This window comes from Vicia villosa, linkage group LG5 (assembly GCF_029867415.1).
Source record: "Vicia villosa cultivar HV-30 ecotype Madison, WI linkage group LG5, Vvil1.0, whole genome shotgun sequence".
Lineage (NCBI taxonomy): Eukaryota > Viridiplantae > Streptophyta > Magnoliopsida > Fabales > Fabaceae > Vicia > Vicia villosa.
This window is the reverse complement of record NC_081184.1, coordinates 133,222,908-133,238,486: the sequence shown is the minus strand read 5'-3', so window position 1 is coordinate 133,238,486 and position 15,579 is coordinate 133,222,908. Positions and strand designations below refer to the sequence as shown.

At 35.2% G+C, this 15,579-nt stretch overlaps 1 protein-coding gene across 1 annotated transcript; it reads right to left on the bottom strand.

Annotated features, from left to right (window-relative positions):
* Positions 1-2,994: 2,994 nt before the first annotated feature.
* Positions 2,995-10,296, bottom strand: LOC131602557 (putative 1-phosphatidylinositol-3-phosphate 5-kinase FAB1C). Its single transcript, XM_058874701.1, has 11 exons — positions 8,995-10,296; positions 7,906-8,703; positions 7,657-7,810; positions 7,218-7,562; positions 6,390-7,136; positions 5,975-6,306; positions 5,704-5,827; positions 5,434-5,604; positions 3,835-5,274; positions 3,465-3,731; positions 2,995-3,374 (listed from the first exon to the last, which is right to left on the bottom strand). The coding sequence occupies exons 1-11, from the start codon at positions 9,540-9,542 to the stop codon at positions 3,123-3,125; spliced, it is 5,178 nt and encodes a 1,725-aa protein (XP_058730684.1). The 5' UTR covers positions 9,543-10,296; the 3' UTR covers positions 2,995-3,122.
* Positions 10,297-15,579: the final 5,283 nt, after the last annotated feature.

Here is a 15,579-nt window from a genome sequence, read left to right as displayed (position 1 = left end):
TACTCAAGCTTCTTCTCATCTTCAACCTTTCGCTTATTGATCGAAAATCACACATAATCATCTTTTTTGATCGGAGTAAGGAACGTGTGTTAATAAGGTTCGACGGTAGACATTTGTCTTGTTCGAGATTCGACGGTAGACATTTATCTTGTTCAAGTGAAGATTGTTGAGGGTGTTTCTTGTATAAAACCTTAGGATTTTTCCTTCTTCATTAAAGATTTTGTTCGAAGGTTTTTGACGATCGATTCTCTTTAGAAATCAATTCAGCCGTGCATAAGGGATTGAGGGATTGAAGGTCCACTCAACAAACTTGCTACAACCGGAGGATTGAGAAAGGGACGATCGGGGTCTTGATCGGTGAAGATCATTGACATTGACTTGATTCAACTTGAATCAAGGGGAGGATCGAATTGTATTCAATTTTACTGCATGTGTGTAGTTGGTGATTGGTACTTTCTATCCTTGTTAAACATTTTGCAATCAAATAAAACTTTCCTAATTTCATTTGAAATTAGGGGCAGACGTACTCCTGCGAGGACGATAGAGGAACTGCCTTAACAAATCTCGTGTTCCTTATCGCTTTTACTTTATCCTGTTTCCATTTGTTTTCGTTTATTTCCATTGTTGAACAAAAACTAAGGTTTGGTAAATATCGATCACCAAGTGTTCGATAAAATTACTCAATCAAATTTTTGTTCAAATTTTAGTGAAAACGTTCATTGTGAGTAATATACCATATAGTGTGCAATTGAGACAATTGATATACTCGTTAGAACGTAATTCATTACTTGACATTTTCATCCGTTCGGTTTAGTGCACGTATCCGGTCCCCGATAACGTAATCGCTCTTAGACGATTAAGTGATTCAGGGAAGTCACGTTTCAAAAGCTAAAATTTTCTTAAGTCAGAAAAAGGTGGTCTATTCACCCCCCTCTAGACCATTTCTATCGTCTAACAAGTTGCACGCTGTTTACGGTGATATATTTGCACATTTACTTTTACTACATTTCATAACACTTGTGTTACACCATTACTAATATTTCATCTATACCATTTTCAGGCATAGATCCTCCAGCGTTTTCCATGCATCTTCGCCTTGTCATATGTTGATGACTACTTTGAGGATTAATCATGTCTTTGCGCATTCGTCCCGCTCAAAAGGAATCAGACGACTAAGCTTTTCATAGTGTTTCTTGATCACAGTAGAACAAATGATATACACTTCCATCCGTACGAAAATCACCGTTAGACGTGTCCCTCGAATAACATAGTCTTCTACTTCGGATAGTTGGCTTATGGGTCACGCCTGATGTATCCATATCTTCTTGGGTGAGTCATGCGCCAGTTCTAGTTTTGACAAGGTGTTTCAAGAGACTCCTTCGTATTTGCTCCTCTGGCTATGATATACATAGATGTTAAAGCAATGTATGATGACTTTTATAATCATTTGGTATGAGAGGAAGTATGAAGTGTGTTATCTCCTCAACCATGAAGCAGTGCATTTGGTTACATGCAATAGTATTTTAGAGTGTCACGTCCTTACATGACATCAGATGCTCACGAAGAATCACCTAGGTCAACTCACTAGGAGATATTATAGGAGTAGGCTAGGGCATATCATCTCGTTGATGTTTTACTTGCATATCATCGTATGATGGATATTGCACGAGCGGGTATAGAGGGAATAGAATTTCCATAATACAATCCTCTAAGGGGTACTTTAGATATCATTATATCCGATGAACAGACGACATTGCAGTACAGGAGGCAAAGAAGGAACAAGGGGTCAGATATACTTAGTAGTATTTGATAGTATTTGTATTATGGATTCTAGATAGTATTATGGTTTGTAATTTATCATTTTGATAATATTATAGATTCTGGATTGATTCTAATATATGTCATTTTAATCGTATTACATCAGTGTATGATTTAATTGATAGCAAATTTATTATGATAGTATATTTATTATAAATAATCTATTACATCAATGTATTTCTTAAAAATATCAAACCTTATTGCTTAAGGATTATTACAAAAGTATAATTCCTTAAATTTTATGGAGATGCATCTTGGTACTAATTTGTGAAGTGCGTGCGAAAAATATATTTTTTAATTATTGAAGATCAATTTTAAATTTTAGTTTCCTTAAATTTTATGGAGATGCATCTTTGTACTAATTTGTGAAGTGCATGCGAAAAATATATTTCTAAATTATTAAAGATCAATTTTAACAGAATGACTCTTCACCACTAAGAATGAGAAGAGTAACTCGCAACATCTAAAGAGGAAATACAAATTCGTTCATTGTTGATGTCAAAATAACCAAGAAATTTTAAGGGATTAAAATTGATCCATATCATAATTAAACTCTTTAATCTTCAATTTAAGCCACCCCATGCACAAGTCTTATTGAGAAGAAGCGACAAAGAAGGTTCCTTGTGACAAAACAAACGTTTATTTGTTCTTTCCAAACCACCAAGATACATATTAGCCTGATTATCTGAGCCCTATTTCTTGACTATTTTAAAAATGAACACAGAATTTTGTATAAACATTTTTTAATTTGACTCGAACTTGGATAGCTATACTTGGGTTGGTGAGCCATGGTCCACCTTCCACAATTGCATATCACAACTTTATGAGTTGAAATATTCCACCTTCTAGCTTTAAAAACTTGCTAAGTCGTGCACCAAATTATTATTATTAAAATAGTAGTAACTTGTAAGACCTATCTCAACTACTCATTACTTCAACATTGGTTGTAGCTAAACTCCACAGTTGAGTTTAAATTTTAGTTCATGTTTATGAGTACTACTAGTATTATAAACAAAGACTGCAAGATCTTGACCATAATAAACAAATGAAGTATTTGTTTATCGAATTAATTTATAACATTTTAATCTGTATTATTATAAAGTATTTCAAGAAAAGTATAACAAAATACATTTTTTATGTATCCAAAGGAGTTTTCACCATGGATACATACAGATCTAAGAGCAAAAAAATCAAATGTAAAGATTTTATTAAGATGACCATTGATCATGTAAGGTGAGAAAGTAGGTAGTTTTCACCATGGATACATATAGATCTAAGAAAAAGAATCAAATGAAAAGATTTTATCAAGACCATTGATCAGGTAAGGTGAGAAAGTATGTAGTCATGGCCTTCCGGAATCTTTTCTTGTATTGTTTTGGTGAAACAATTGTGGGGGAAGCATTTTTAGGACCCCCAAGTATTCCAGAAGCTTTAACCCATGTCTCTAAATGCTTGTCCCATGTGTATTGTCTCATGAAATCAATTATCCCTAATACCAGCTCCTTTTTCTCATCATCCACCCCAACCAACAATGAGTAATCCATAACTGCAACCGACTGAAACAGCAACAATAATCACACAAATCTAAGTCATTAAGAAACTTTTAATACTAAAAATAACAGTTTTTATCAATTATTTTAGCTTACCGCCAAAAAGGATGTGTCGTTCCATACAGCTCTCTCGAGTTTTCGCTTAGCCTTACTTCCGAGAAATATGGGATTTGTTCTCAATGTTTCTAACAAATTCATGTCTAGCATCACTTTGTTAGTCCCAGTTGTATCTGCATTGTACCTAGATCTTTCTGACCCTTTAAGATCATACACCCTGGTTATGTTTCTATTGTAAAAGAGATTCTCCATTACTATCAGATCTATCTTTGTTTCCTTGCCACCTTTTGGGTATTTTACAGTGACCTGTGTTTGTTAAACAACGTATATATATTATATTACAAACTTCAAAATTTAAATTTCATCAGCAATCTGGAACTTGTATACAGTGATAAAGTATGAATCTTACCTGATAAATACCAAGAATTTTGGCAAGGCAAGTTGGGCCACCCGAGTTCATTGCATCCATCAGGTATTTGAAATACTGAGGTGCAAACTCTTCAAACGATTCCAATTCAGTCTTTGTCACTTGTTTTATAATAAACCTTTCATCTAATGACTTGGCAAAGTATGCATTACTTTTCCCTCCCTGTGCACTCCATCTCCGGCAACGGGTAAGGGATCGCACATAATCAACTTCGTTAGGGCAGCACTTTTTTCTAAGTGAATCAAACTGCTTTGCAAAATAGCAAGTGACAGAAAAGTTCACTTTACCTCCAGCACCCAAAGAATCGTCGCCGAAAGAGATTTGCGCATGCAAAGGTTTTTTGCTGTCCCGAATAAAAGAACTAATTGAAGATGGAGGAGCATCATCTGAGCCATAACTAGCATAATTGATATAATCCAAGTCCAAAGTGGCCCACGCAGAAAAGTTGGAATTAGCTAAATCTTCTTTGTTTCTCTCGCTAGAATTCCAGTTCCCATCATGTAGATCTGACTTCCCAGAAACCCAATCTTCGTAATCCTTAGAGCTAAGGGCGTAGGATATTATGCTGGAGTAATCATTGTCATATACAGCTATAACTCTATCACCGTGACATGTTTGGGGAAGCAGCAACCGAGCACCTTCAGCAATGTGGGAAATGGAGGAAAGGAATGATGGCGTGGAGCTCAAAATCAGATTTATCCTCTGAGATTCCCACGGCAACGTTTGAAAGCTACTTTGAAACACATTTGAGATAGGATCTCTGACCATATTCCTGTAGTCTCCAGAAACGTGAAAAGATCGACGCGTTGACATGTGTAAAGATGAGGGCAAGTCTTTCTTGTTTTTTTCTTGAACTCTTAATGCCGAATCAAAAGAATGAACTCTCAGTGGTTGTGTCAACCTTTTAAAGGAAGAGTTTACGGGGACAAGTTGATCAGTTCCAGTCCATGCCAAATCTATTTGTTCAGAAAGATTGGATTCCTTTGATGGTATACAGTCAGATAATGTATTGTTGGAAACAAATTCACCATCGGAATTTGGTTCTTCCCCATCAGGATAACATGCAGATGCTTCAGAACCATGACGAGACTCAAGTTGGTCATCTGGCTCTACAAGCCTATGACTTTCATGAGACTCGTGCAATTTTGAAGGCTGAGAGTTATTTTGCTCCAGCCAAGAGTCAAAACTTTGATCCTTATGAAATGAGTCAACTCTTAATTCATTATTAACATCAGCAAATGATTCCCTTTCTTGTTTAACTTTAGAACTAAGACTTCTTTTAATAAGAGAGTCCAGTGTGGATAGCTGGTGATCCCAAACATGTGAACCAATTAGAAGTGAACGTCTCAGCCGATTTAGTTCCAGAATGTCTAAAGTCATATTTCCTGGCTCAGCAGTCACATCGGCTGATTTTAGCAAAGTCTGCACAAACACATACATGGGAAAAAAAAAAAAGGGAAATAGATCAGGAACTTAGATACATACAAGCATATTCATTCATCAGAAAACTGTAAAAATTAGCATATACACAAACAACCCTTTCCTCTCAAACACCATGCACCATAAAATTAGTCTACTCACATGATAATCCATTTTTTCTCTTAGAAGCGTGTTTTTTAGATCAAGTATGTGGTTATGAATGTCTTGGGCATTTGACAACTCATTTCCAACACCTGGAGACGAAACCTTTGTTTCCAATTGTTCGAGCACATTTGATATCTCCACATACAAGGTTTCCACTTTACTAAAAAGCTGTGCAAAATAAGGGGGGAGAAGGTTAAGATTTTGATACCAAGGAGCTAATAAAGTAAAATAGTAAAGAAAATATTAAGAGTGTATTTGTTAAATCACCTCTCCTGCCACCTTTCTAATCCACTTTTCTTGGATGTAGCCGAATTCCAGAACAGATGGGGGTAGATGGACAGAAAGAACATCAATGGGGGAATACCGGAAGAAAACAACCATGCTCCCAAACCTGTTTACATCAAATTGTATATAATTTTTCAAGTATCAATAACCAACAAGAATTGAATAAAAAAGGAAAAGGAATAACCAATTAATGATTCCATGTATAGATTTCTTCAAAAAAAAAAATGATTCCATGTATGGATGAGTTATTTACCCATAAAACCGGAGGCAGTCTCTTTGCAAAGAATGTCCGCAGGTAGCAACTCGATTAGCAGTTGCATGGTTTGAGAAGCTAAGTTCCAAGAACTTTCCAAAAGACAATCCCCAAGCAGACTTCGACATAACAACTCTCTGAGTTGCTGGTGGAACTCCATCCACATATGGACACCTCAGACACCGGTGCCACATCCAAATCTTGCCATCACTTTCCCCCGGTAACTTTACAGAGGGGAGGCGCCTAACATTGATAGTAAGATTTCCTTGCTGGTGTGTAAAACAAAGGACATGGGCTTCTGCAGGTTCTTTACAAGACTGACAGCGATATGTCTGGAAAAGAACGATGAATCATTTCCATTCAGAATTAACTAGTATAATGCTAACAGCAAACAAAGAAATAGAGCACAGCTTACCTGATCAAATAGACTATTATGGAGATATCTCCCAAGTGGCTTATCAAAAGAGCCATAGAACTTTATGCGCAGCAATCTAGTGCGCTCACATAAAGTTCCTTTTGATACACAATGACTGGAAAAATACACTAATATGTTCTGATGGGCTTCGGCGGCAGAAAAGTATTCACCAGAAAATTCATCCTCATTAATCTTGTCTTTTGTGGAGTCAACAACTTCACACTCTCTTTCCTCTTGAAGCATGGTTTCTTGCAAATCTACTCGCGAAGGGTCTCTAGACATAGTGTCTGCCTCTGATTCACTGCACTCATGCAAATAATCTGATTCTAAAGTCAAATTAGATGTTAGGTTATTATAGTATGGATCAGAGAGCATATTCTCAACACTATAATCCCCCATGGTGCCTCTATAAGAATGAAAGTTAAGTTCATCAGGACTCCCTGACACTGATCCCCGATCTCCAATCATTATATCGTGACCAATAGAGTCTTTCGCTCTAGAAGCATCATCAGCCTCTGATTGGCACATGGTAGAAGAAAAAGAATTAGATACTACAGAAATGTCAGGGTCAGCGATTGCACTCTCTCGCATGTCTGTAGAGTGTTTTACTGTCATTTTAGGCAGGGTGGCACCCTCATCAGCAAGGAACGAGGTTTCAAGAGATAAATGATAGGCTGCAAATATTGCATATTGCACAACATGTTTAATTTTTTTCAGTTCTTCACGACATGAGCCCTTCAGTAAGACCTGAAGCAAGAAACCATATCAGAAACAGAACAAAAAGAACATGAAACAAAAAGTTCAGATGAAAGTACTCTAGTAAATTACCGTGCATCCCAAACGCCGCGGGCAACCTTCAAAGAACATTAATGTTTTGGATGGTTTTTTGTTGGACTGATTACCAGCCTCGTGATCTTCCACAATCCGGTCTAACCGGAACAATTCACAGTGCCCTAGACGTGCTTTTGATAAACTATCCACTGATGGAACGATAAGAGCACCAGTGCAGCGAGCTATACGCTCAAGCAAAGGCCTTTTAACATTCAACACCAAGGAGATTTCCTTTGCCAGTAAATATTCCTGGGCTTGTGAAGCAACACTTTTTTCTACAAGCAAAACATTTGGTCGAAGAGCCTCAATAATCGAAATAATCATCTTCAGATGATCATTTTCCTGGCAGCATTAACAAATCAATGATTACTTCCAACTTCCAAGAAAAAAACATAAACTGAAAAATACATAGGCCATTGGGTAAACGTAAAGGCACCTGCTGCAACAATGTATCGAAAGAAGCCAGCTGATTTGGAACTTTCTGGTATTCCAGTGATCCTCCTAGGAGGAGTAGTCTAGGCCTTTTATATTGAGAGGTCATGCGCTTGTGCTTTATATTTTTTGTGCAAACAATTCCTTTGATAAGGGTGCTACAAAACAAGAATCATAATTTCACGGTTAACCACATAGGAATGTGCTGCAGTGACCTACAAGGTACGTAGGAAAATTCGGAAAGATGCACTACCTGTCATTCGGGCTTCCAGATGCTACACATTTGACCTTTACATAATTGCCGGGATCCATACTGCCACCTTTACTAGTGTCTGGTCTCACAAAGTTAGCAGCCTGCCATGCTACAGTTGTAACAATGTCAAGCCAGTCGACAGAATCATTTTCCTTACCAACTTGAATTCCCTCTGTCTGTAAAAGTTGTGAAACAAGAGCTCTAAAATGCCCCTGTACGACAGATGTTAAAGGTTCCTTGTTTCCCTCATTGTGTTTCTCTTTTGCAGGAAACATATTAGATAGACTGCTATTGGATGAGAACAAGACACCAGAGTCACCAATATCATCATCCTCATCGTCATATGCAAAGAAATTGCTTTCTGCATCAGCATCTTTGTCTTCAGGTGGTGGAGGGTACCAAATTGGTTCATTGTTTTCAAAATCCAATGGCCTCTGTGAATTCTCAATCCTATTCCGGATTGACAAGTCGTCAGAAAAATAAGTAGTGTTATATGCATCCTCAGTCCCGGGTTCAGGCTTACTTAAAACAACCATATTTTGTTGACCAGAGGGAACATCATACTGATAAATGGGGCCTTTCTCCTGCCCCTTCTTCTGGATAGGAAGCCCGGCCCGACTGGAAGTAAAATCAATCCTAGAAGGGCTATCTGAAGGACTTGTCCCCACAGAATTAAAGTTGTAAGTGTCATGTCTAGCACTAACGCTACTTGAATCTACATCTGAATTGTTATCACAATATGTATGAGATGGGCTGAGAGAGTGCTTCCCAAAATCTTCCGTCCCTTCTTCATCACTCCTACATATTTACATATAATAATGTTTCAAGCCGGATTAGATAAACTAGGCAAGTCTCTTCGAGTTTCAAATCATTAAAAAAAATAACATGTTCGCATATTCATGGATGAGAAATCATGTACTTGAGAAACATATTCAAACTTGTTTAAGATAACACGTTCTTAGAAATTAAAATGCAAATGAAAATTCAACCTTGTAGTTTCAATAAAACAAACAAGGCAAAGCATTTCCATACGAAATCAGATAACTATACAGATAAACTTGAAGCTAAAAAAGTTGAAATTATGATTACCTAAAGGTAGATGGAAGAGTGGCCACTGAAGAAGAATGAGCACCAGATGAGGTCAAACTCCTATTAAGCATGGATTGAGCATAATACGCCGACTCTCGATCATTAAAATAGCAATCTCTTTCCGTTTCACCGCTAAGACAAGGCGAATTTGGCTCAGGACTTTGCCTAGGACTCTCTTGAGGAGAAACAGCAGGATGCACTTTCTCAACACACTTCCTCGGCTGACCCTCGCGCGTCCTATCAGAAACCGAACAGAATTTGCAAGAACTAACAGCTTCCTTGATTCCACTATCACCATCAGATTCAAGAATGGGCAGATCACAAACTCTCATACACTTGTCACACAACCAACGGCCACAGCTCTTACAATTATACTTATACTGAGTCATCATCTCACCCAAATTAGTATCACACTCACAACACATTTTGCAGACACTATTTTGCATATCAAAATTCTCAGATAAACAAGACAAATCACCACCTCCCCAAGAAACCCAAGACCTAACCTTTTCTATTAGATCTAGAAATGAAGTATCAGGTATTCCCATATAAGATGCAAAAACTCCAATCAAGAACTCAAATAACCTCAATTCTCGTCAACCTAACAACTTCAGTATATGAAATTTAAATTCAAATTTAAATTTCTTCCACAAAAACAAAAACAAAAAAGAACCAATCTTTGACACCAGAATACAATACTAATCACTAAAATTATTATCTAAAAATAAAAAATCAAAGGAAGAGTATTGGTAAAACCCACAATAAAATTTGGGGGAAATAGGTGAATGAGATTGGTTAAACTAAAAATTATTTCTTTTTTTTTTTTCTTTTTGATTGTTGATTGCAAATCCTCCTGGGAATCAAATAATATCAAAGGAGGAAGCTATAGCTAGAAACTATAACAAAGAAAATCAACCAATCTGAAAGTATATACACCAAAAAAAACTACCAAAATAACGATAACTAGACTCTGACAGAAGAATGATTTTGAATATGAAACCCTAAATCATGCATTGATGAAGCGTTTTGAGTGAAAAGGAAGTAAAAGGAGAAGAAGAACTCAACAGAAGAATAGAAGAAGAAGTGAAAGAGAGAAAGGGTTGAACTAAATGGTGAGGAGAATGAGAATGAAAAGGAGGAAGAGAAGAAGTAGAGAGAAGGTTCCCTTTCTACCGGAGAAGGCTCGCATCTCAAACAGCAACGCTACTCTCTTGTTGCACATTTTTCTTTCTTCTTTCTCTCTCTATGCTTCACTTTCTTTTTCTTTTCTTTTCCTTTCTTTTTCTTTTCTTTTCTTTCACCCCTTCCCTCTCCACCTTATTCTTATTTATTAAAAATCTATTTTAGATATTAAATCATTGAAAAATATTTTTAAATAATATATATCATTTTCATGTATTCGGGTTCAAATTAAATTGGACGTCATCATCAGAGTTTAAATGCTAATATTTAGAATGATAAAATGACAGAGATCGATATTTATTATATTAGACATCATCACTCAAGATCAGAGTTTAAATTATAATATTTTAGTTATACGTGTGAGTTTTTAGTAGTTATTATCATTCGTCAATAATCATAATTATTTTTTATTTAAATATAAAAAATATTAAATAAACTTGTATTTTATACTATGTCAACATTATGTATTTGAATAATATCTCCTAAAATAATTGTATATAAATATTCAATGTGAACCTTCAATTTGCCAAAGATGCTTAGACTATATCTATATTTTGAAGAAAAAAAATTGAATTATTCCATCCTTAATCATTTATATATTTTGAAATATTTCATCCATATTTATTATGTATTTTGAAGAACTATTTCATCTTTATTAAGCATTTATATATTATGAAAGTAACTTCGAAATATTTCAACCCTAATTTATTGTATTTTGAAGAAATGTTTCATCTTTATTAAGCATATGTGTAAAATTAATTTACATGTATGTCTTTTATTGAATAGTTCTATTGAATGAACTTTATAATGGTCTCTCTCCTATCCTACTTTTTGTTCCCTGTCAGCATGCTTAGTTAGGGTTAAATTAGTAATATTATATACCATTATCCTTAGTTAATTAAGAAAAATATTTTTTTATTATAAAACTATGCTTGGTTTGATCCACTCGCAAGTTTTCATGTTCATTGGTCAACATCAGTGTGTGTATGGTGGTAGGCCACATATGGAACTCTTTTAGCACTTTATAAGTCTATATTTTATATGATATAATTTTAAATTATTATGCAATTTAAAAATAATATATATATATATATATATATATATATATATATATATATATATATATATATATATATATATATATATATATATATATATATATATATATATATATATGTCAATCATCTAGAGAAAATATTTGTATTTGAAGGTAGAGGGGTGCTCTGTTTACAAGGCTACAAAAATTGAGGGGATAAGTTTTTGCCAAGTTATTATTGTTCAAGAAAGTTTGTGCTCCAGCTAATTGTGTTTGTAATGTTTGACAATTTACTATTGATTGAATTTATAATAAATTGAAGTTCATTTATCACACCACATTAATTAAACACAGCAACAACAAAAAAAATCATGTTACCAACTCTTCAAAAATTAATCGATTGATGATAATTTTACATTTAAAAAATAATAAAGTTACTTTTTTATTAATTAAATGTCATGATGAGTATTTGACCACCGTTTCTTTGATAAAATTTAATAGTTTAAAAAATATATATTATGAAATTAATATCAAAATTACAAAATAATAGTTATATATACTTTTAAAAATATAAATTACGAATTAAAAGACATTTATTCAATTTTATTGAAATGGAGATTCTATTTCAGACTTATTCCATGTCTACTTGAAGAAGAGAAGTAGAAGGAATGAGATCTTAGTCTTTAAGGTATATGATGGTTGAGTTGAAGGGATTTCAGAACTCCGTTAAGAGATGATCGGTTACTTCTCTAATTATTTTAAGGAGCAAATTGTCAATCGTCCATAGTTGGATGGATGACTTTATATACTATTTTTAAGGAGAATATTTATACTCTTACTATCTTTTTTGTGTTATCTAAGATTGATCGGGTGGTGGTTCTTTGTGATGGTAATAAGAGTGAGGGTATGGTGGGTTTAACTTTTTTTTTTTTAGAAAGCGTCGGCATCTGTATACGGAGGACTTGGGGACTATGTTTGATCAGTTTCATTGTTTTGCATCTCTACTTCGTAGTTTTCTTCTTAGTTTGCGACCTTGATCCCAAAAATAGAATCATGCTCCCATCTGGGTGATTTTCCGTTGTATTTTTTTTATGACAACTCTCTATAAGCTTGTTGTCAAAAGTGTTGGTAACTAGGCTTCTAGAGGTTATAGATAAACTCATTTCCCTTAATCAATCGATCTTTCTTAAAGGCATGTTGTTAGTGGATGGGGTGGTGGTCGTGAATGAGTTGATAAAACTGACTAAGAAAACCAAAAAAAATGTGTCTCATTTTTAAAGTGGAATTTAAAAAATCTTGTGATTCGATTAGTTGAAGTTTTTCGGACTGCATGCTCATTAGGTTTGATTTTAATGCTAAGTGGAGATCCTGGATGTGAGTTAGTATGTTTTATAGTAATCTTAATGTCTTGATCAGTGGTTGTTTTACCCAAAAAATACCATCCAAAGAGGGTTGAAGCAAGGTATCCCTTTGGCCACGTTTCTCTTCCTACTTGTGGTTGAAGGTCTTAGTGGTTTGTTCAACAGGGCAGTTGACCTCGATCTTTTCTATGAATTTAGAGTTGGCTCCTTGAATTTGGTTGACTTCCATTTGCATTATGTGGATGACACGATTATCTTCGTGGATGCTACATTCAATACCTTGTGGCGATTAAGGTCATTCTTAAGGGCTTTAAGGTGACTTTGGGTCTTCGTATGAGTTTCGCTAAGAATGGCACCACGAGGATTAATGTGGACCCTGTCTTTCTAGGATTAGCAGGAAGTTTTCTCTGTTGTAACCTAAAAAGCCCAGCATTTTAGGCTCTAGGGTTACTTGTTATGGGCAACCCTTGTAACACCCCAAATCTACCCCGCAAATATAATCGGAAATCAGAGTGCATTTAAAAATATTCATCAAAGATGGGATGTCACAATTCCACTTAAACAAACAAACATACTCATATTGTAATCAACAAAGATACATAGCATTCGGAAACAAAAATGTATCCAATAACTTCCAATTTCAACTCATAGACATCTTTCAATTCAACTCAACACAATTATCGTCATAGAATACAACAATCAAGTAATAACTACTAATCCCCCCGAGTGCTACGTATCAGAGCAATGGACACCCACTCGACTTGCCATAAAGCAACATAAAGACTTCACATCAATAACCTTGAACATCCATGACTAATCTTGAGTACCTGCCCATTTCCCATGGTAGGGGAAATATCAGCAAAGGGGTGAGATATCTTACAATATAAAGGAATGCATGATAAATAATATAGGAGATATAGATCATACATAATTTCACCACTTCACATCACATAACATCTCACAACATATTTTCATCGCAAAACAACTTATCAATATAATACAACTTTCGAAAACGGAAACGATGTCATTAATCACATATTCAAATCTACAAGTATGATATCAAATACATCACGACAAACATATCATTATCACGTCACAACAAACACCTCGTCATCTCAACAATCTAAACACAATTCAAATGCAATTCAAATGCGACTCGAATGTGACTCAAACTTATGCATATGCATGTGGTACCATTGGAGTAAAACTCCCGTCTCAAACAGTTTGCCATTGGGTCGTCTCAAACATTTGCCACAAGGGCCGTCTCAGACAATTGCCACAAGGGCCGTCTCAAACAATTGCCACAAGGGTCATCTCAAACAATTGCCATAAGGGTCGTCTCAAACAATGCAATGGATGCGACTCAAATGATGCACATCCACAAACACAACTTAAACCACTTAATCAACTTAAACGACATAATCAACTTGAACGACATAATCATATCAACTAAACAACATAAACTCAATGCCAAGGTTCTATGGCAATAACCGTATCATAGTAATTTACCACATCTCAATCACATCATCACATCATATCGACATACAACATCTATTCGACTTCATTCTTATCAACTTAATACAACTTATTAATAGTGACCATAGGGTCTACAACAACAACGACAAGTTCATCATGTTATAGCAACAATAACAATTCAACATATTGCACAACAACAACAAACATCAACATGTTACAACAACAACAACGATTCATCATGTTACAACAACAACAATTCATTATATTGCACATCAACAACAAACATCAACAAATTCTTCATATTCCTTAATTCAAGTAATCATCATAATACATTATATTCAATTTCATATATATATTGTTAAGTCATCGCATGGCATCATCGTCGACTCATACATATCAAATACGCACAATTGATCGCATATAGCATACAACGTCTTTATTAATCATGCATATCATCACACACATCATTATCTCATTCATCATAAGGAAGTTACTTATCATCATCTCAATAACATTGTATCATCATAAGAAAACATACATCAAGTTATACTACAACATAGTTATGTCAATTCATCGCAAAGAGCATACTTCATATATTAACACAACATAGTTCACCACTTAATCCTAATAAACATAATAGGAAACTATATCATATGGATCATTTCATTGTATCATGGTATAGTTCATTGCGTTAGCTTTCTAACGCTTCGAACGGCGCCTAAAACAGAGTTACGGATCAAAAGTTATGGTCTTTACAAATGCAAGCTCAGTTAGGTCGACTCAAAACTCCTCTAGGTCGACGCAAGCTCAGTTAGGTCGACTCAAAACTCCTCTAGGTCGACGCAAGCTCAGTTAGGTCGACTCAAAACTCCTCTAGGTCGACGTAAGCTCAGTTAGGTCGACTCAAAACTCCTCTAGGTCGACCTAACAGAAGGAAAAATAGATTTTTGGCATTCTGGACTGTTTAGGTCGACTCAGGTTCGGCATAGGTCGACCCAGGCTGCGTGAAAACTCAGATTTCACCATTTTTCTTCCCTAATCCCTTCATACAACACCCATTAACCCATATACAATCCATACATCGATTGAAACGAATTTAGCACACATGTAAGGTTCCTAAACTTATTTCTAATCATGAGCTCACACACAAACATCAACAACATGATTAATGACACAATTTCATGGATTCTATCATAAACCCTAACAATTTCAAACTCACACATCCATGGAGAATAACATACAATCTAACCCACCATAAACATCATCATGCCAACCCTTAGAGAGTAAGAACCCCACCCTTACCTTAGCAAAATCCTCATCTTCAATGGAGTCATCCCTCTCTTCATGCCATAACTTTCTTCTCTTCCTCTCTTCTATCTCTTCTTTCTCTTCTTTCTCTTCTTTCTCTTCTTTCTCTTCTTTTCCACAAAATGAGTTATGAGGTTTAATCTCTAAAACCCTAACTCTTACTATCTTTTTTTTCTTTATTGGGCTTAACCCACAATCCAATCTCATATTCTATATAGGTCC